General features: G+C 37.3%; 1 protein-coding gene across 8 annotated transcripts; it reads left to right on the forward strand.

Moving 5' to 3' along the window:
- The first annotated feature begins 2,411 nt into the window (after positions 1–2,411).
- PHT4;6 (phosphate transporter 4;6) lies at positions 2,412–22,138 on the forward strand. 8 transcript variants are annotated; one of them, XM_088892129.1, is made up of 4 exons: positions 2,412–2,740; positions 3,908–5,350; positions 6,827–6,922; positions 9,151–9,543. In XM_088892129.1, the coding sequence occupies exons 2-4, from the start codon at positions 4,086–4,088 to the stop codon at positions 9,158–9,160; spliced, it is 1,371 nt and encodes a 456-aa protein (XP_088748255.1). In that variant the 5' UTR covers positions 2,412–2,740; positions 3,908–4,085; the 3' UTR covers positions 9,161–9,543. The 8 variants fall into 8 exon arrangements, with proteins under 8 accessions (XP_088748255.1, XP_088748257.1, XP_088748258.1 ...); XM_088892130.1 differs by lacking the exon at positions 2,412–2,740 and adding an exon at positions 2,743–2,878; XM_088892131.1 differs by lacking the exons at positions 6,827–6,922; positions 9,151–9,543 and adding an exon at positions 5,676–6,791 and having other exon boundaries at positions 2,413–2,740.
- Positions 22,139–22,846: the final 708 nt, after the last annotated feature.

Raw genomic sequence — 22,846 nt, forward strand, 5'->3', positions numbered from 1 at the left:
TAATATAATAGGACATGTAGATATTATACAATTTCATTAATAATGCTTCAATCAAGAGTCCAAGGCAAATATTAAATAGATTTTTTTATAAATTAATACATGAAAAAAACCAATATTATTTTATTATCTATTAAAGTGTAAGGCATAAAGCATATGCAACTATTATATTTAAATTATTATATCATTTTTTCTATTTTTCTATTTTTATTTTTTTAACATTAACAAAAAAATTCAAGTAAAAAATTAATTCTTAACTGTTTGATAAATAAAATTTATATTTTTGTAAACAATAAATATGTTATTATAAAATGTAAATTAAAATATCAATTAATAATTAATACAAATTTATAATCTTAACTTAAAATATATCAAATCTATTAAAATTTTGAAAATGCATATCATATGAAAATTCATAAATTTTAATTACTAAAATAATTATTCCATTATTAATATTTTATGTTTATTAAATTTTGAAGTTAAAAATTATTTTTATATAAAATGTAGATTAATGGTTTTGATAGATTCAATTTATACTATATTCTCAAATACTTTGTAAACAATACTTTTATTTTGTAAATAATAAATATGTTGGTATTTAATGCAAATTAAAATATTAATTAATAATTTATAAAAATTTAAGATATATATACCATATGCAAATTTATAAAGTTAAAGTATTAAAATAATTATTCTATTATGAATATTTTATTTGTATAAATTTTGAAATTAAAATTCATTTTTGATATACATATATATATGTGGATTTTATAAATTATTTATTCCATTGATTTATAAAATACTAATTTGAATATTGTTCTTTTTAATTTATAGTTGAAGTTTTTGAAAATAAATGTATGTTGTTTTTTATTTGAATGTAAACATTAAGTTTAATAAAAGTTATTTTATTACACATATTAACATGAAATAACAAATGACTTTGTGGTTAATGTACATGCACGCTTGGGCAATGGGCATTCACCATCTTGTGTTTGAGTCACACTCACCTAGTTTTTTTATTGTGAGACGCTGGTCAATACACTTTGTATTGGCTGATACTATGCGATACGTGCGTATTGGACCAATACGCACGACTGGCTGGATACACCTACAACCATAGCGTATTCCATATCGGTGTAGTCCGATACTGATACGATACGCCCCGTATCGGGTGTATTATATTGATATTTTAATCCTTGAGTCAAACCACTCAAATGAGATACATCAATTCCATCTATTGTTTGTTAACTTATTTTGGTCTCAACATCTTTGATGTGTTTCAAGAAGGATTTGTAAATGAATGTATGCACATCTACCAAAAGCTTGTGGGCTATTGCAAATCTTCATTTACACAATAGGGCCAATGCAATTATAAGAAGGATGACAGGCTGAATGCACATGATTCAGCCCTGTAGTTCCTTTCAACTTTTTATGGTCTACTAGCTACAATCTTCTTCAAATCCATAGGATCCATTTTTTCCTTGTTTTCTTATAAAATTTCAAAATAAACGTTTGTATTTGATTTGTCTTCAAAACCGAGAAAAAGTTGTTGGTAAACATTTTTCTGGTATTTGTTGATAGCTAAATGCCACTAGGCACCACAAAAGAAGAACAATAAATAAATACCTTTGTGTTGGGGGAAACATTAAAATGAAACTTTCCCCAATGGTTGATTTACACGTAAACCAAGACAAATATTTATAAGATAAATAGGCGTATGAAATAACATGATAGGACAAATGCCCACAAATAGAAGCCATACCTAACACCTTGCAAATTATGATCATTAAAAAGAAAGAAAATAAATGATTTTTGGCAAAATCTATGGTGCATAGACTAATGATAAATATAATACATCATAACTATAATATTTAATATTGTTAAAATCTTAATGATAAAATATGAATGAATAAAAGGTATTAATAAGGTAGAATAAATATTCATAAATGTAACGTACTTAGACTCATGGGTCAAGCTCAGGCCCAAAATGCCAATTCTGACTTTTTTTGGACTGGACTCAGATTCTCTCAAAAAAGTCTGGCTTGAGTCGGAGTCTAACTTGATAATATATTATATAGTAAAAGTATATTTTGTATAATAAATAAATATATATATATATAATATGTTATTTTCTTTCTTACTCTTTTCTTTTTCAAACCATATTGAAATCTTTTCTTTCTTACTATTTTTTATTAAAATAAAAAAGAAAAAAATCTTTTATTTTCAATTTTCTGATTAAATTTCATGCTCAAAACCTAGTCCCAATGGTCAGTTCGGGCTTAGGCTTGTCTGTATGGGCCCGCCCCATGAACAGTCTTAGATAGTAGACACCAGCTTAGGACGCTAATTTAATCACCACTTGAGTCACTTTACTTGACCTGTTTGCCCGTTCAATTTGTTATCGAACCCGACGCCGTCCACACCAAACCCGACGCCATCCATACCTAACCTAACCCTTCAGAAAATTTTCGGCAGTGATTTTTGTATCATTTGCACAGAAATATAGAGAGAATCTCTCGTGACTATTTATGCACGAAAGAGGAAGTTTTGATTTAGAAAAAGGAAAAAAAGAAAAAGTGAGTTTTTACTTCGTAACAGTTGACCAACCGAGTGTTCTTTGAGATGTATCTGAGCTGGTAGTGCTCATCTGTTCTCTGGTCAAAGGACCATTTGTTATTTCACGACAGTCTTTTCTCAGAAAGAGAAGGGTTCTTGGTTTGTCGAGGCTCACATTCATCTTCCGGTGCGTTTCTTTCTCTTCCTTCCCATTTCTGTTTGATTTATAATTTGGGTGTTTCATAAATCAAGCATTTGAGATATCATCTTAGTGGGCTCTTCTCTGCGGTTTCTTGTGGGGTTGATAGATTAGCAATTTTCAAAAGTATGTTCGTGATATTTCATTTTTTTTTATCTGGGCGTTTTGCTAAATTGGCATTAATGTTGCTCTGTTTTGTTCGGTTCCTTTTTCGGTTTTTCCCCAATTGAAATGCTGAATTAGTACTGATGTTGAAGAGACCTGATTAGGCTTCTTCTTTTCTTTTTTAATTTTTTTCTGAAGGTTGATAGATTAGAAATGCTAATGAAGTTCTATCCTGTCTGATTTACTTAGTTAGTAGGTCAACCATTCTTGAAACCTTGATACTATAGAGTTAAATAAATGCTGAAAGAAAAAATGGTGGATTCACAGAATAGTTAAGCGTTGCATATAGATAGAAAACCAAATCAAACATGGTATGCGAATAAGATTTAATGTCTTGTGGATGAACAGGGCCAAACAAAACATGACGAGGTCGCTTAGTTTAATTGTCATCAGCTCCATTTGATTTTATTGTTTAAGAATGGATTTGTTTTCCCCTCTTTCTTTAAAATGAATATTCACAGTAAATGCCACATTTCTTTGGACTATGATCTCACAATTTCTTCACAACAGGTCTTCTTCCTCAATGTGTTTGAGGAATGCAAGTACAAAGAAAGGCAAATCCAAATCACAACTGTCAACTGGTGCTTGTGCATCCACTAGTTTATCAGTTCTCAATAAAAAGATCTAGCACATGATCATAACCATTTTAACAAACTTCTTTTCATCCTATGCAATCAAAAGAATGATATCAAGTCTGCTTTTTGTAACCATCCAACTTAGGTGGTATCCATCATTGTTTGGTTTCCCCTTTACCAGTATCTGCGCTAAAGAAGTTTTGATCAAGCAGATACATTTGAGTTGTTTAGCACTTTGTGGTGCTGGATGTGTTTCATAAGTCAAGGGTTTATTAACATGGTTGAAATTTATCATATCTCTTTTGTTTATCCCTTTTCTTGTCTTTCTTGTGCAGCATGTCAAATTAAAATGTATTGGAAGTAGAAGAGTTATCAGGTTCTTTCCCTAAAAAATCTTTAATTTCCCCCTTTACAGGTCTCTTTATTTTCTTGAAGATCTAATTATCTACGAAGACATGAAGCTGCTTCTTTTGGTCTTCAGATTGTCTAAGTAAGCTCAGCCTTGAAAGGTAGGATTACGGGATAAACAGAGTGAAGAATGATAAAGTTTAGCAGCCATTTGTGATGTCCATATCTGGAATTATAAGTGAAGTATGAAGAAGATGAATTTTCCAAAGCGGTATATCATTGTTTTTTTAACCTTCATCTGCACTTCTGTTTGCTATATAGAACGTGTGGGCTTTTCAATTGCTTACACAGTAGCTGCTGATTCTATGGGGATTAACCAATCAAGCAAGGGAACTATACTTTCTACATTCTATTATGGTTACGCTTGTTCACAGGTTCCTGGAGGATGGGCAGCCCACAAGATAGGGGGAAGGCGTGTGCTTCTCCTATCATTTCTGTTGTGGTCTCTGACTTGTGCCTTGGTTCCACTAGACCCAAAGCGAGTCAATATTTTGGTGATGGCCCGGTTGCTTGTTGGGGTGGCACAAGGTTTCATCTTCCCATCCATCCACACTGTCCTAGCACAATGGGTTCCTCCACATGAGCGATCACGATCTGTTTCTCTTACAACTTCTGGCATGTACCTAGGTGCAGCAGCTGGTATGCTTCTACTCCCAAGCTTGGTGAAATTCAAAGGACCCCAATCAGTATTTTTGGCTGAAGCTGCACTAGGTGCCATGTGGTCCCTACTTTGGTTCAAATATGCTAGTGACCCACCTCGTTCGGACCATCCAAAGGCAACAGCTGCTGGTTTTGGGGAGACTTTACTGCCGATTAAAGGAGGTTTGCAGAAAATGAAGGTGGATAATGGAGTAAGTTTGGTCCGTCCTGTCAAGGTCCCATGGAAAAGAATGCTAATCAGTTTGCCAATTTGGGCAATAGTGGTGAATAACTTCACATTCCATTATGCTTTGTATGTGCTGATGAACTGGTTGCCCACATACTTCAAACAGGGACTCCATCTTAGTCTTCAGGATATGGGTTCTTCCAAAATGTTTCCCTATCTCAACATGTTCATATTCTCCAATATAGGTGGGGTAGTTGCTGACCACTTGATCACCAGGAGGATCATGTCAGTTACCAGGACCCGTAAATTCTTGAATACCATAGGGTTCATGGTGGCATCCCTTGCTTTGATGGCACTTCCTATGTTCAAAACCTCTGGTGGTGCAATCTTTTGTTCCTCAGTGGCCCTTGGTCTCCTTGCCCTGGGAAGAGCTGGGTTTGCAGTGAACCACATGGATGTTGCTCCAAGGTATGCAGGAATAGTGATGGGACTTTCCAATACAGCAGGGACATTGGCAGGCATTGTTGGGGTTGGTCTAACAGGGTGGCTTCTAGAAGCTGCTAAAGCTGCCAATTTGGATCTTTCAAGTCCAGAAAGCTGGAGATCAGTGTTCTTCATTCCAGGGTACCTCTGCATTTTCAGTTCAGTTGTGTTTCTACTGTTCTCCACTGGAGAGAGAATTTTTGAATGAGTGTCAATCTTCTAGTTTCTGCATGTTTCTGAAAAATATTCAATGTTTCCTCAATACTCTGATTTCATAGAGGATCTCTTTTCCCTAGAAAATTGCATATTTATGGAAATTCTCTCATATAAATCGGTTTTTCAATGAATGATACAAACTTCTAATTTGTTACTTTGATACCTCATATGCTGACAAAGGCTTTCTGACCAAGCATTAGAGATTTTGGATCTATTTTATATGATTCAACTGATGCAAAAGCATTTTAAGGTACTCATTATCTGTATATCAATGAGCACATTCCAGAAGGTGATCGTGATTGCTGAATCTTATTGTTGGAACTGGAGGAAAATAGAATCTATCCTAACCTAGTAGCCAATGATACAATATTGGCATGAAGATGCTTGAAATGGTATTAGACAAGGAATTTACACCAAAAATTGAAGTATCTTGTACAACATGGCATCCATATAAAGGTATCTGGGTATCATAGTTCCTTGCTTGTAAGTCTCCTATATGAAATCTCAAAGGCCTAGAGAAAGTGTTCTTTTTTCTGAAAGCTGCTTCTGGGATCCATCCTGATAAATTGACCCTAATTATGAGATTTTAGTTGCATAGATACTGAAAGCCTTGTGCAAGGCCCTAGAATCCATGGAGCAAGTTATTGCTAGCCAATTTGCATGGGCTGTATGATTTTGGTCACTTGGCCTATCTAGACAGTTGTTATCAATAATTCCAGTTATATGAATAATGCCATTGCCATCTACAGAACTTGCAACCAGTCGGTTTTTAAGAAGAACAAAGCCTTGAACTGAAACAATAAGTTTGAAGTTAAGTTCAATACCATGGTTCTCTCCAAGGTGCATATATATATGCATAAAATAAACAAATAAATGAAGCTGAACTTGTTACTGCTTCTTCCAATGTCTATAATGCTCAAATTAAGGAGGTAGAGTGATGCAAGCATGTAAGCAATGGAAAAACTTGTGGAATACCTATAAAAAAGAAGGGAAATATTTGTTGAAGAAGAAATCGAGATTTTTCATTTCCTAAACCAATGGCAATTTCATAATTTCTGGGTGATTTAGATTTTAGTTCTTTTTGAGATTTTTAAATTTATTTTCTAATTTTATATTTTCTTAGAAGTAGGGTTAGTTATTTTAAAGGCTCAAATTAGTTTATAAAGTCTTATTAGGGAGTTTTTGAAAATTTGAAAAGTTGAAGATGCAACCACACAATTTTTATTTAGACATATTTTTCAAGGGTCAAAGTTTGTTTATCTTGTATGCTTTTGGTGTCATTAGATAGGTAATTGAGTTATCAGTTATCCATCCATTAAAAGTATCATCTTGAAAATCTGACATTTTAAATGAGTTATGATCATTTTACTATTATGATGTCAGGTCTTTCTATTTCTTTAGGTTGAGGGTGGCCTTGCTGCAACGGTTGGGTTGCTCTATTACGACCTGGGTGACCAGGGTTCAAATCTTGGAAAGAACCTCTCTGTATGTGCAGGGGTAAGGCTGCATACATCTGTCCCTCCCCAGGCCCAGCATTGGTGGGAGCATTGTGCAACCTTTAGTAGGTTTAGTAAAATGTTACTAGGGTTATTTTTAGTGAATTCTTTTACTGTTGATTATAAAAAAGTATTGTTTGAATCAAAATCCTTATTTGAGAGCCCTTGTCTTTAACCCACAAAAGAGTCTTTGTAATTGGAATTCTAGAGTTAAATCGAGGGAATGTAAAGTTGTTTAAAGTTAGCTGTGGGTAAGAGTGTCCTCTTCCTAACTCTCTCTCTCTCTCTTTCTCTTCTAAAAGTGGATTTTTTTTTTCTCTTTATAATTTTTGTCTTCTCTACTAAGATCTTAATCTTTCTTTCTTTCTCTCTCTCTCATAATTTAGATCCTTGATTTCTCTTCTTTACCCAACACGTTTATTTTAGTAGGATTTTCTTTTTTTTTTTGATCAATAGCTTTAGTAGGACTTTCATCATCCCATTCTACAATATAGAAGCTACTCTTTTTTATAGGTGTTCTAATCATCAGAAAAACTTGCCTTTTGAAATGCATTTTGCTAAGAAGTAAGGTACTGAAGAAATTCTAATTACCAGTGTTTAAAAAACTGGCCTGAAACAAAACCATTTTTCCATCTAGTGGCGGGTCAGCAGCTCAATCCTCTGGGGAAAACGGGTTAACTCATGATGCCAATAAAATGAATATATATATATATATATGTTTATTATTCATTTTGAGAGAGAGAGAGAGAGATTGATCCTTGCTGCCTCCATTTTAATAAATTAAAATTCAGCACAAGGTATGGTTGGGCCTGTCTGTGCTTGTTCATGCTTCAAGACCAATAGGCTTTCGCATGGGGGGGGGGGCATGTTTGAGACAAATATCTATTCAAGGATCTCACCTAACAGCTTAAGCTTTTAGGTTGAACAGTTCTGAATATAAAATTACATAAATTAGAAAAATTGTAGGAACATTGCAGAAAAAAATTGGGCATTTTTCTAATGTTATATATTTATCATATCAAGTAAAAATAAGTGTGATAATTGAGAACTATTGTTAGCATTGATTGAAATGGATAAAAATACGAAAAAAAAGAAGAAAAGAAGAAAGACCTAATCCTTGACCAGTTGACTGGGTCAAATGGTTCAGCGGTTTAAATGGATGGGTCACTGGGTCATTGACTGAGTCAATGGTTTTTTTTTGCTGTGAATGGTCTGACCAGCCGATTTGATATTGGGTTGAAAACACTGCTAATTACTAGTCACTTTGTTTTCTTTCTTTTTTTTTTTTTGAGTTAGCAACAAAAAAGAAAAAAAAACATTTTTACTAATAATTATGAAGATAAAATACATCTATGCCTCCCACCCCTTATGGGCAGTTAGCTTCTGCTAGCCACCACAGCAATATTACAAGATCCCCTCCTAGGGGACCTGATCCTCGGTAGAACTAATTTCTATTCACCCCCACTTTTTCCAACCCATAAGTTAAACTGTTGGCTGAATGTGGTGTCCCTTAAATTGCATTTATACTTCTATGGTCTTTAGGTATTGTTTCTAATCCAGCCTATGTCAAATAAAAGTCTCATTCAATCAAAATGTCTTTGAAGTCTAAGGATTTTACTATCCTCAATCCATAAAGCATGGCCCGTATTCTGTCTAGATGGAGTCCCCAAGGTCAGCAGGTCCTGACTAGAAGGCCAAGATGTTACCTTCCCAGTTTGTAAGCATGCCCCCTACTCTAGAGGGGCCTGGATTCCCTAAACTGCATCCCTTGAAGTTCATTGAGGGTGTTTTGAGGCAGGGGATTCGAAAGAGGTGCAGGGATGATTCTATCCATAGAGATAGATGCCACAAGGTTTCAATTTCAGATAATGTCATCTGAGATGAAAGGACCTTAATAGAGATATTTTCTGTGATAGCACTTTTGCTCTTAGAATGGTTTTTTTTTTTTGAATATTCTAGAATTTGACCCCCATATGCACCATAGTTGAGCTGCTCTTGTATGCTCAATGAATTTTACTTCTTTTCTTTGAAGAAGAGAAGAAAGAGTTGCTGAATAGACTATTGATGTCTCCCAGGGGGTTCCATCTGTAACCAGACAAAGAAAAGAAAAACTTCCAATTTCTGTACACTTATTGGCAGGAAATTGGCAGATGAAAAATAATTTCACCACTTGCTTCATAAAAGAAACATATGTAATGAAAAACTCCCAAATCATTGTTTTGTTTTCAGGCTTGATTAGAACTGGAGACTCATTAAGAGCAGAATTGGTGGCAGTACTACAGGTTGCAGCTGGCAAAAGAAATGCAATTGAGAAACTAATTATTGAAGGAGACTCTGAGATGGTGATTAGCTGGCTACTCAATAGTGAGACTGCCTTATGGACATGGAATTAATATATGAATACGAATGATTTATATGTTTTAGCAAAAGAAATGCTTTAGCAAAACAAGGGGTGAGTTAGAACAATTCTTTTGGGCACAATTATGAGAAAATATAGGCCTTTTGGGGGAGACAGTTTCTACTATACTCTCTGAAGACTGAATGTAATATCTGTAGTCTGTACATATCTATTGGTTTTTATTTAATAAAGCTAATAGTTATTCATAAAAAAGGGCCTTTACCTTTGAAGGTTCCCACAAGTGTTTTCTTTCTTGATAAATTTACCCAGCATGTCTAAGAAAACCTCCATCTTTAAGTAGAGATTTTTCTTGGTTTTATTTCTAGAGTCATGTTACCTTGTTTTTGCTTGTTGAAATTGTTTCTTCACTTTAAAACTCATATTTAGTTGCTTTTCCACTTTTTCTTTTGGGACATACAAATGAAACAGTATATGTAACAGAAATTGCAAATCAATGACATAGTTACAAATCCTTGTTGAATTGCAATTGTTCTTGCAGATCAATGGCATGGTTGTAGTTGCAATTGTCAGATCTAAATTCTAAATTTTCTGTTATTTCTTTAACATTTTTATTAAAAGAACAATTGTTGGGTGGGATGAACTGAACTGAAATGCAGTTTCTATGTTATGTGTGAGTTTTGTTCTTTAAATCTGGGTATAGGTGGTTCTTGCTTTGACAAGTTATGTTACAAATGTAGAAGCAATCATGAAGAAAAAAATATAAAATTCTGTTAATGGATATGGTATTATTGAAGCATGGAGTTGAGTCGGGCACTCAGCATGTTGGAAATATGTGTATTATTGAAACATTTCTGTCTACCTTTTCCTCTTATTCTTTCTCTTTTTTATTTTTATTTTTTTTATAATTGAAATGATTTTATAAATCAGCAATAAAAATAGTACAAAGTCCTCTTGGAAAGGTATGAATTGCAACCTCTCCGGACTGGTTAAGTACAGATTTCCGAATTAATAACAACTTACATAGAAGCACAGAAAAGATCTTCCCTAGTGTTAGCGTAGGGGTATTTCTGTCTTTATACCTAGACTAATGTTGCTGATCTGTAATGTTGTGTTGGAACCAGTGCTCCTCACTTAAATAAGGGCACATATGTCTTTTCAACTATTTTTAATAATATAAGTACTGTTTGGCCGACTGGGAGAAGGTGATGTTGAGACTTCTAGTTCGAACCAGATTTTCTCCCTTCTCTCTTTCTCTCTTTCTTCCACCTTTCTACTTCTTTCTACATAACTGATCTCAGACAGATAGAATTCCAAGGCAGGCCGAATCATAACATGGTATCGGAGCCACTTGAATCTACCTAGATTTCTGTCTGCCTAGATATCTATTCTCTGCGCACCCTATCTAGGGTTTCTCTTGTTTCTTCTGCATTCGACTGGAGATAAGGGAAAGGGCTGAAAAGGAGTGATCGCCCTCTTCCCTTGGAGGTTTCTATGCCTCCAGTCAGGTCGTGTGTGGTCGGTTGCTGTGGTTTCTAAGATCGCCCTCCCCTAATCGATGAAGAATAAAGGGCTGATCTGTGTGGTGTAGTGGCTGTCTTGTGTGGACTGATTTCCTGCTCGTGTGGTTGTTACTTCAGTGATAAGGTAAGAGATTTCAGTGCATGATATCTGTTATGGATCAAATAGGAAGTGTGTTTCAGACCATATGCTAGGGTTTTAGACAGTAGTGTGCTAGGGTTTATGCTGGTTTTTGTGTATTTCGAAGGAAGAGTTATGATCATATAGTGGTGAGATTTCAGGTAGTCGTAGGAGTAGGGTTTGTGGTGTAAAGAGCACACTTTTCAGTAACAACAAGTGCTGAAATCAGTGTGACAGGTGTGATCTAGTTGTGTGCAGTGTGCAGAATTCAGCAAGTGTGCAGAATCGGTGATAACAGAATGGGAGATAACAGTGATTGTAAACCTAATGTGATGGTGCCTACAGACTACCTGAATGTTCAGATGACCTCCATTAAACTAAATGGAGAGAATTATGTGCCTTGGGCTAAATCCGTCGAAGTCTTTCTGAAGGCAGAGAAGAAGGTAAAACACATAAGAGAGGAGAAACCCCCCATTGACTCTCACGAGTATGAAGACTGGGAGCAAGAGGATGCTCAGATCATCACATGGTTGTGGAATAGTATGGAACCCAGGATTAGTGTAAACTTCATGTTTCTTGACACCGCCAAAGATGTGTGGGACCATGCGAAGAAATTGTATTCGGGTCAGGACAATACAACCAGAGTGTATCAGCTGTATCAAGAGTACTTTAACTTGCAACAGGGCAATCAGAGTCTTGAGGAGTACTATGCCAACATGAGAAACATACGTAATGAGTTGAATGTCTATCACCCTCTCACTTCTGATGTCAAGATTCAGCAACAACAGAGAGAACAACTTGATGTGACTAGATTTTTGGTGGGACTGAAGTCTGAATATGAACCAGTACGGGCTCAGATATTAGGAGGATTAGCTCTCCCCTCCTTAGAAGAGGTATTTGCTCGACTCTGGAGGATTTCTATCAGATCTACTGAGAACTCTAATATCTCAGATAGATCTACCTTTGCTGTATCAAGAGGCTGTGGTGCTAGAGGTGGAGCTAGGGGAGCTCAGTCTGGCCGTTGTGGTGGTAGTGGTTCCGTGTATGGCCAAAGTGGCAATGGTGGGCCTACTTATAATCGTGGTGGTGGTCGTACTGGGGGCAAAGATTCAGGGGGAGCCCGTGGTAGAGGACGTGGCTCAGGCCCGAGGAAGTGCACTCATTGTGGTATGGATGGCCATACCGTTAACTATTTTTATGATCTACATGGTCCACCCTCAACCTAGGCCAATCATGCCGCGACCAGTGACTCAAATTCCAGCTTTAGACAGGAGAATCATTTATCTGATCAGATACCTCCTACATCCACAGATGGTTCCGTGAAGGAGATGGTGAGCGTTCCCCGTGATGAATATGAGAGGTTTATCCAATCACAACACAACACGGCGACTTTCGCTCACTCAGGTATGGCTTGTCTGGCATCCACACCCAATCCTTGGATCATTGACTCTGGAGCCTCCGATCACATGACTGGAACTCCAGGTGTGTTTTCTTTCTTATCTCATTGCTCAACATCACAATCTGTCACCCTTGCTAATGGTTTCACATCCTCAATTTGTGGTGTTAGTAATGTTGACCTAGATCCTGTATCCCTCTCATCAATTTTGTATGTTCCTAAATTGCCTTTTAATCTTACGTCTGTTAGTAAGCTGACCAAATCACTTAACTGCTCCATTACCTTTTATCCTTTTATGTGTGTTTTTCAGGATCTCAAGACGGGGATGAAGATTGGTGGAGGGCATGAAGCAGGTGGACTGTATTATCTTGACGGTGGTGGTTGTAGAACTTCAACAGCTCTCCAGTCATCTCTTTCTCCTCTTCAGTGGCACTGCCGATTTGGTCATCCGTCGCTAAAAGTCTTAAAGTCCTTGGTTTCGTCCTTGAGTCAGCTTTCTGTTTTGGATTGTGAGTCGTGTCAGTTTGGGAAACACCATCGTATTCCCTTTAGTTCTAGGGTTGATAACCGTGTGTCGAGTCATTTTTCTTTAGTTCATTCAGATGTTTGGGGTCCTTATAAAGTGATGTCATATAATGGATACAGATATTTTGTCATTTTTGTGGATGATTTTTCAAGGATGATGTGGCTCTATTTAATGAAAGAAAGAAGTGAATTGTTTACCATTTTTCAGAAATTTTATGCTGAGATTCGTAACCAATTTGGTACCCACATCAAAGTTTTTCGTTCTGATAATGGTCGTGAATATTTATCCTCATCATTTCAGGAATACCTGGACCAACACGGCATTATACATCAGACCTCGTGTACCTACACCCCACAACAAAATGGGGCGGCTGAGAGAAAGAATCGCCATCTCCTTGAAACAGCAAGATCCCTAATGCATCACATGCATGTTCCCAAACCTTTTTGGAGTGATGCAGTGTTTACCTCTTGCTTTCTGATTAATCGGATGCCTACGTTCATCCTTGATGGTCATTCTCCGTTACAGGTCTTGTTTCCCACTTTGTCTCCGTTCCCTCTTACGCCGAGAGTTTTTGGGTGTGTCTGCTTCGTCCATAATCCGGGTCCCGGGAATGACAAGCTTGATGCCCGTTCTCTCAAGTGCATCTTCCTTGGCTATTCTCGGACCCAGAAAGGGTATAGGTGTTACCATCCTGGTTCTCGACAGTCCTATGTGTGTGTTGATGTCACCTTCTTTGAGTCTACTCCGTTTTTTTTGGGTCCGGTGATGCTTCTTCCTCCTCATCACCTCCTCCTCTTCCACTTCCCATTGCCGACCCTCTTCCCCTTGTTCCAGCCGTGACCAAACTCTTGCCTCCGATGCCACCACTTGTTGAACGCCCACCTATCCGTCATGTGTATACACATTGCCCACGCGTACCAACTACTACTCCTCCGGCTACATCTCCGTCGACAGATCCGGCACCAGACCTGCACTCAGCATCTGAGCTTGATCTCCCCATTGCTTTGTGGAAAGGTAAACACACTTGCACCCTTCATCCTATTTCTAATTATGTTTCCCTTATTCACCTTTCCGCTTCCCATCGCCAGTTTGTCACCTTGTTATCATCAGTTGTTGTCCCTAAGGATGTCCAGGAAGCCCTTGCCTCTCCAGGGTGGTGCCAAGCCATGGAAGAAGAACTCTCTGCTCTTCATCATAATCATACTTGGGACCTCATTGCTCTTCCTCCTGGGAAGCAAGCTGTTGGTTGTAAATGGGTTTATACGGTTAAGTATCTGCTTGATGGTAGTGTTGAACACCTGAAGGCGCGACTGGTTGCAAAAGGGTACTCCCAAACCTATGGTATTGACTACACAGAGACCTTCTCACCGGTTGCGAAGATAGGGTCAGTTCGTGTTATGATCTCTCTTGCAGCCTTGTATGAGTGGCCGCTATATCAGCTTGATATCAAGAATGCCTTTTTGCATAGTGACTTACTCGAGAAGGTCTACATGGAGCAACCTCCAGGGTTTGTTGCTCAGGGGGAGGATGGTAAGGTGTGCAGACTAAGGAAGGCTATATATGGGCTTAAACAGTCTCCTCGAGCATGGTTTGGTAGGTTTAGTGAGGTGGTAAAGAAGTTTGGTATGAAATAGTGCAAAGTTGATCATTCTGTATTTAGTCATGACTCTCTGGGAGGAAAAATACTGTTGGTGGTGTATGTAGATGATATTGTTATTACTGGGAATGATAACATCAGTATTGACAGGCTGAAGACTTATCTGTAGGATCATTTTCAGACAAATGATCTTGGTAAGCTGAAATATTTCTTGGGGATAGAGGTAGCAAGATCCAAGTATGGTATTAACCTGTGCCAGAGGAAATATGTGCTTGATTTGCTAAAAGAAACAGGCTTGTTGGGTGCTAAACCAACTGAAACACCCATGGACACAAATACCAGGCTGAGCAGTGATATGGGTGAAGTGTTTGAAGACCCTGGCAGATACCGACGACTTGTGGGTAAACTGAACTACTTAACTATTACTAGACCAGACATCTCATTTGCGGTTAGTGTGGTAACCCAATTCATGCAAAAACCTCTGATTCTTCATTGGAATGCAGTTCTGAGAATTGTGAGATATTTAAAAGGGGCTCCGGGTCGCGATCTGATATACAAGAGTGGCGGAAAACTTGAAATAGAAGGGTATTCTGATGCTGATTGGGCCGGTTCTATGTCTGATCGGCGGTCTACTATAGGCTATTGCACTTTCCTGGGAGGTAACTTGGTGACATGGAAAAATAAGAAGCAGACGGTTGTGGCAAGAAGTAGTGCAGAAGCAGAATATAGGGCTATGGCGCACACCGCTTGTGAATTAGTGTGGCTAAGGAACCTTCTACAGGAAGTAGGGTACCACATCAACACTCCAATGAAGCTCTATTGTGATAATCAGGCTGCAGTTCATATTTCCTCTAATCCGGTGTTTCGTGAAAGAACCAAGCACATTGAAGTTGACTGCCACTTTGTGAGGGAGAAGGTGCTGAATGGAGAGCTAGACACTACACATGTTAATACAGGAAACCAGTGGGCTGATTTATTTACAAAAGGCTTGAGTCGGGGAAGAGTGGACTACATATGTAACAAGCTGGGAATATATCATATATACTCACTAGCTTGAGGGGGAGTGTTAGCGTAGGGGTATTTCTGTCTTTATACCTAGATTAATGTTGCTGATTTGTAATGTTGTGTTGGAACCAGTGCTCCTCACTTAAATAAGGGCACATATGTCTTTTCAACTATTTTTAATAATATAAGTACTGTCTGGCCGACTGGGAGAAGGTGATGTTGAGACTTCCAGTTCGAACCAGATTTTCTCCCTTCTCTCTTTCTCTCTTTCTTCCACCTTTCTACTTCTTTCTACATAACCGATCTCAGACAGATAGAATTCCAAGGCAGGCCAAATCATAACACCTAGAAACCCCCTGTTTGGCTAGAGCATCAACCAAAGAATTAGCAGACCTACTAACCCATTTTACCTTAACTCTCATATTGTTGGTTAACCACTTTACTTTTTTGATGAGATCTTTGTAGCCCCAAATGGTGGTATCCAAGTTTAGGAGCCACCTGGTTACCACCTGAGAGTCCCCTTCAACTAGGAGATGCTCCACCCCAAGCTGGTTGGCGATCTGAATTCCTTGTATTGCCGCAAGTATTTCTGCCCTTGTGGAATCCCCCACTCCCACCGGTCCTGAGAATAGGGAAATTTTGTTGCTGTTCTTATTTCTCAGGATACCCCCTATACCTGAAGGCCCGGGATTGCCTTGGCTGCTTCCATCAAAGTTCAGCTTAATGACACCTTCCAAAGGTGGAACCCATTCTGACAGAATTCTCTCCTTCTTTGTTGAAGTGTTGGCTATTACTAGCCAATTTCTCCACAAATCATCAAAGGAGAAGTCATCAAAGATATCCACAGTTTTCAGCCAAAGGATTGCCCTTGTTAGGATACAATCCTTCATTTCATCTAACCCTCTTTACTTCTCTAAAAAATTCTTGCATTTCTTTCCTCCCAATGAGTCCACAGAGTGGCTGCCTTGACACATCTCCACATGACCTTACCTCTTCTAGTGTGCCAAACAAAGACAGATGGGTTGAATAACAAGCTTAAATCAGAAGGCAGAGACCACCTACCTCCAAATAGACAAAGGCTCCAACCTCCATATAACTGTAGCAAAGGAACAGGAGATCAGCAAATGGACACAGTTCTCATTTTCGGCCTTACACAAGGAACAGCAATTTGGGGAAAGACAAAGCGAGGGTCTCTTTTTTATTTGTACAAGATACTTTCTTCATCCCACGTTTTTTATTAGTACAAGATACTTTCTTTCTGATTTTGTGGATAGAGTGTTAGCAATTGGCAATGATGGTTATGTTATATCATCTTTTTAGAGACTGTTGCTTCTTTTGGTAATGAATTCATTGTAATCTCTTGGTTTCGGGGGTTTAACAAAATCTGAACGAAGAAAGAATAAGGATGGATTTAATAGCCTATAAACATTGGTTAGACAGTGATAATATAGGACACTTTCTCACCCCAAGTTCCTTTCACTACATTTACAATTTTGTAGATAGGACGATGGAAATGATGATTATTTTGTATTGTATTCTTAGAGACTGTTAATTCTGTTGGAAATGAATTTATTGGTAGTATCTTGGTTTTTGGGGTTCAGAAAAATCTGAAAGAAGAGTAAGGCCAGATTTGTGAATGACGTAAATGAAAATTAATTTGACAGTAACAATATGACAAATACTGGAGCAACTTATAGGATTTAATATTGGGTAGTTTTTAATAGAAAAGAATGCCTAAAAAGGAACTTGGACCAAGTAAATGTCGCAAAAAATTGGGATTTGAATAGATAACAGAGGATTAGACTTGGGTGCTTGTTCATCAGTTTTGTGTGGGTTAATTAGGGATTGGTTACACACTGACAGGCATAGGAAGTTTGTCTGGACTATTGTTCCTTTTCTTCTTATTTCCTCATGTGTGCAAGTAGGTTTAGATGATATTTGCTCAGTGTTTTTTTTTTTTTTTTCTTGTGGTTTTTAATATTTCTACTTTATACCATAATAATTTAGTTCTCATTGTTGAAATGTGGAAACTAGTACATTTATGAGGTGGTGACAGATTTACTATAGGAAAACTAACTGCTCAAACTATTCAGAGATTGAACCTTTCATTGGTCCAAAATATTGGGTAGCTCTACGCCTCTACCAATTTTTTAGAATCCTGGTTCTTAGGTAGTTTTCCTACTTTTAATTTTTCATGAAAAGTCATCAGGTGAAAGGCTGTCAACCACAAGGGATGACAGCCTAATCAGAAACCTCATGTTATAAAAAAGAAAGGGACCAAAACCAGAGGTTTCCATTATAAAAGAGAAAATAAAAAGATCAAGATGGTAATGTGAGATATTTTATGTTTTTGATGTTCTTCACTTAGATATATTAATTTCTTAGGATTGACTCTATTAGTCAGGATGTCTTGCAAATCTGCATTTTCAAGATCTAATTGGGCCCTTTCTTTTCTTTCCATTTTAATTGATATTAAGTCTTTTCAATTCTAGGTGTCTTTAATTGGATCAGGTCTTCTCCTCAGATCTCCTAACTTCAATGTATGCTTTCCTACAAGTTCAAATCTCTTATCTTCTCTGACTTAACTTTATTAGGGGAAGAGCTTGGTCTGATTGACGACTTTCAGGCTGGCATTGATGGACTGGTGATCTGCCATTTATAATATGCTGATGATACTTTTGTTTTTCTTAAAGATTCAGGTATTGAGCCATGAATCTTAGACAAATGGTAGAGAATTTTGAGTTGGGTTCTATACTTCTAGCTTAAAGGTAAATCTTAGCAAGGCTAATGATAAGGGTTGGTGACACCTCCTAAGTTGCTTGAAGAATTTGCCAAGATGACGGGATGCCAGATTGGGAACTTATACCCATTTGGGGCTTCCAACTGGGGCAAAGGCTTCCTATATTTTAACATGGAGATCAATTTTAATAGATTGGAAAAATGATTGGTAGGGTGTAAGTGCCGATATCTTTCTCTTGGGGGAAGGGTGACTTTAATTAAGACTGTGTTCACTACTATACCTGTTTACTATCTTGGCTTTGCTTAAAATACTTGTAGTGTTTTGTTCCCTTGAAGTTATACTAGGGAGGGTGGAAAGAATCACTAATAGATGTTCATACTTGCAAAGTGAACTAGCTGGTATGCGACCGTCACTTTGCAAGCTACTGGTCTCAAATCATTGCTTTAGATGGAGTATGGTGAGATACTAACAACGCATGGGCTTCTTCGAGGGAGCCCAAGCCTCCATGAGAGAGGGAGAGAAATAATTAGAAGTTAGTGGTAATGCTCGTCTTTCGTTATTATCCCTTTATAAAGTTGCATGGATTATGCATTACAAGCTGTTGTAACTAACTAGCCCTATGTGTCTTTGTAGATGTAAAAATATTTGAAAGGTGGACCAGTGATTTAAAAGGCGTGCCTCAGGCGCATAGGCAAGGCGCATTTTAGGGTAGGCACCTCGCCTAGGTCCTAGGCACAACCCTTTCAAAAGGTGCACGTCTAGTGTGCCTTGCACCTCAGCCCAGGCGTCCGCCTTTTGAAAATTTGACGCTTTTTTGTTTTGTTTTGTTTTTTTTTTTGTGTCTAGTGGCTGGGACGGGGGCAAAACCTTCGAACCCCTGTGCCACAACCCTCAAGGCAAGCCCAAACAAGTCAATGTTAGGTAATGTTGTTCGTTCATTCATCCTAATAAAATATCTTCTTAAAAAGCAATTAAAACTATAAAATCATTATTTTTTGTGTGGGAACGAAGAATTTAAGACCTAACTTGGTCACGTGGACTTATTTGGGCTTGCCTCGAGGGGCGTGGCACAAAGGTGGCTCGTAGAATCAGGAATGTAATATATTTTACATCACATTAGCTACTTGAAGTAATGCAATTGAGAAAAAAAGAGAGTGTGGGTTTTATGTGCTTGAAAATGTTTTATATATTTGATTTTATTTTTAAATTGTCATTTGAATATGTTTTACATGTTATATTTGTGTATTGTAATTTTAGATAATAGGTTTGTTAAAACATTTATTTTAAAATTTAAGTTTATATTTTTATTAATATATTTTTTTTATTTTTTGCCCCTTGCTTAAAAAGGCATGCGCCTCGCCTTGCGCCTCAGGCGCAAATTGACCCCTGTGCTTTTTTTGTGCATTGCGCTTTTTAAAGGCGTGCCTGTGCCTGGGCACACAGGCGAGGTGCATTTTGGGGTATGCGCCTCACCCAAGTCCTAGGCGCACCCCTTTCAAAAGGCGTATGCCTGGTGCGCCTAGGCGTGCGCCTGATGTGCCTCAACCTCAGCCTTAGCCTAGGCGTGCACCTTTTTAAAATTTTGTGCTTTTTGCTTTTTTTTTTGAGTCTAATGGCTGGGCCAAGGGCTCCGCCCCCCGACCATGCCCCTCGGGGCAAGCCCGGACAAATCTATGTTAGGGTCTGAAATTCTTATTTCTCACATAAAAATAATGATTTTATAACTTTCATTGCCTTTTAAGAAGATATTTTATTGCAATAAGGACTCTAATTCCTAAAACAACTCCAAGGACACTTATCTTACTAAAACTAACTTAACATAAAGTAACCAGAAATTACTAATAATAGCAAAACATGATTTTACTATAAAAAATAATTATGGGAATTACCTGTAAGTTCAGAAGTTATCATAAATAGTAATTCAGAAATAACAATAAATTTCTAGAAAACTTAAACCCTATTTTTAATACACCTAGAACTAGAAAATAAATTAAAAATACTCAAAAAATACCTACATCCCTATTACCCAAAAGCTTTGAAATTTGTGTAGGAATTGGAAATTGATTAATTTCTGCATGGATTCTTTTCTTGATTTAATATCTGCATCAGTTTGGATTGAGGAGAACCAAAATTTTGAATAAATCCTTGCTGGGGAAATGGTTGTGGTGGCTTGGAACTTTAGGGTGGAAAGGGAAGCTTTATAGAGAAGAGTGGTTGTGTGTAAATTTGGGGTGGCTAGGTTTGCACGGGACTTAAAAGAAGTGGATTATGTTTTTTTCATCATTTTTTTTTGGGTTCACAAAATTCAAGGTGAGGGGATGAGGCTGAGTGTTGGAAGTCATCAGCAACTCAATAATGTGCTGGATTTATAACTGGTTCACTCCTAACTTAGTTGAACAAGAGTGACTGTAGAACTTTTTGAGTTTGTTAGCAACAGTATTGTGTAGTTAATAAGTTCTCTTTGTTAGCCTATTCTTGGAGCATGTCAATGAAATTAGATTGTCTTTAGGAGTTCATTGAAATAAAGTCGTTTTGGAGAGAACTTAGGTGAACTCTCTCTCTCTCTCTATATATATATTCTGAATTAAACATAAATCTTTTTTCTCTTCTTGTTTAACAATAACATTATAGCCACTGGTCAGGGACTGGTGGTTTTAATTATGGACCGAAGAAAGGATAAAGCTACAAAGTGGAAATTCAAGACATCTGCAGTCGGGGACCAGGCATGATAGTTGTTTGTGGACCTTCATAGCTTGATCAAAAGTATCTGAAGGGACAGATCTTTCCAGTGCTGTATTGGAATTGAGAAGCTATACTCCAGAAACTGAAGTATTGGAAGTCCTGCATGAAATCTTACTTTCAAGGCCAATATCTGTTGGAGGTCATATGCAATGGAGAAGTAACTAGTCCTGATCTGCAGAACCTTCTGAAGCAGCAAGGAAATGTGATAAAGTCTGGAATTCCTAATAAAGTCTTCTTGTAAAGGAGTTCGTCCACCATAGCTAAGATGCCAGGATTCTGAAAGATGCATGGGACGTGTTTGCTACTTTTTTCTCAATGAAAAGTGATCCGTGGTCGCAATTGCTTGAGAATGAACTTATTACAATTTCTCAAGGAGATATGTCTATATCTCAATATTTCATGAAAGTCGAAAGGAATTTGTTATGAAATTTCAGAGTTGAAATCACTAAGACACACATGCAGAGGATAAAATTCATGATTTATAACTAGAGTACAATGTTCTTATCACAGCAATACAAGATTGGCTAACTCAAATGACAACATTAGAACTAGAGTCTCTTGTCTAATCAAGAAAATTTAGATAAACAGAAAGCTAGTATGCCACTAAAAGAGAATGAAAAGGCACTTTTTACATGCCAAGGGGAATTCCAAAATATGAAGCAACAATATGAGGATTTCTATGGGCAAACAAAAGTCAGGCAATCATGAGGAAGAAATCATGGTTCAAGAAGCTCTGTTACAATTGCAACAAACTAGGTTAGTATGCTTTGAGAATATCATATGCCTAGGAAAAAGAGAAAGAACACGATAGAAAGTAATGCTGAAACATCAGAGGAGCATGGTTATAGGAGGGATGAGAGTAAGGATGTGTAGTATTTATCTCTATTGTAGAAGATTAATTTGAATTACTCCAAGATGAGATGCAACTAGTAGCTTTGATGACTACATGCATGGAACTAGATGTGGGTATGGTGGAGACAAACTGTTCAAATAAATTTGACCACTCTGAGGATTGGATAGTCGATTCAGGATGATTAAATCAGATGATCAGGGCTATCTGAGAGAAAGCTTCTTTCCTAAACCAAGTATAAAGGTAAGCATATGGATCAGGTAAACCTGTAATGGAGGGGGGGAGAATTGAATCCATCTTATATCTTGACTGCTGAAGCTGCTTATTAATAGGATTTGAAAGAATGAAATTTCAGATTTGTGGCATGTTTTCCTTGCACACTTGTATATTTGAATTCAAGAGTGATGATGAAGGGACTTCCTTACTTAGAAGTTCATTGTAGTATATTATGTCTTGGTTGTCAATATGACAAGGTGAATCAGCTCCCTTATGTAGAGTCAAGGGATAGAGCAAAGATGCAAACTTCGAGTTAATCTATTTAGATTAATTATGGATCCTTCCCATTGGAGGTAAGCATTACATGCTAAACTTTATTAATGGCTATTCGCATTGTGTGGATTTATTTTCTAAAAGAGAAGTCTGATGTGTCTGGGAAGTTTGTAGGGTTTTCTTGTCTTTGTCTTTGTTTGAAGACTCAGGCCTGAGATACGCTTTGGCCACCCGGGTTTGAAAAATTATATATTCAGGATGTCAGTTGTCCTCTAACATTGGTTCCCATATTTCTTAAGCTTCTTCTATCTCTCCTATGCATATGCTTGTTTAGCTTCTTAAACATGCTTGTTGGGGGTTCGATAGAATGTCTTAGAGAGAATTTCTTTTTATTATATTACATTTTTTTACATATTTATATATTTATTTACGAATTAATTCAATTATTGTATGAACAGTATTGCATATGCAAAGCACATGCAACTTCTGCTAATGGCTAATCTAGCGAATGATATCCAACGTGAATTGTTTATCCTGTGTGAGTTTGAAAAACAAATCAAAATTAGGGCTACAAATGGTATTT

The sequence above is a fragment of the Nelumbo nucifera genome, chromosome 7 (assembly GCF_055504915.1).
Source record: "Nelumbo nucifera cultivar China Antique chromosome 7, China Antique-T2T, whole genome shotgun sequence".
NCBI classification, from domain to species: domain Eukaryota; kingdom Viridiplantae; phylum Streptophyta; class Magnoliopsida; order Proteales; family Nelumbonaceae; genus Nelumbo; species Nelumbo nucifera.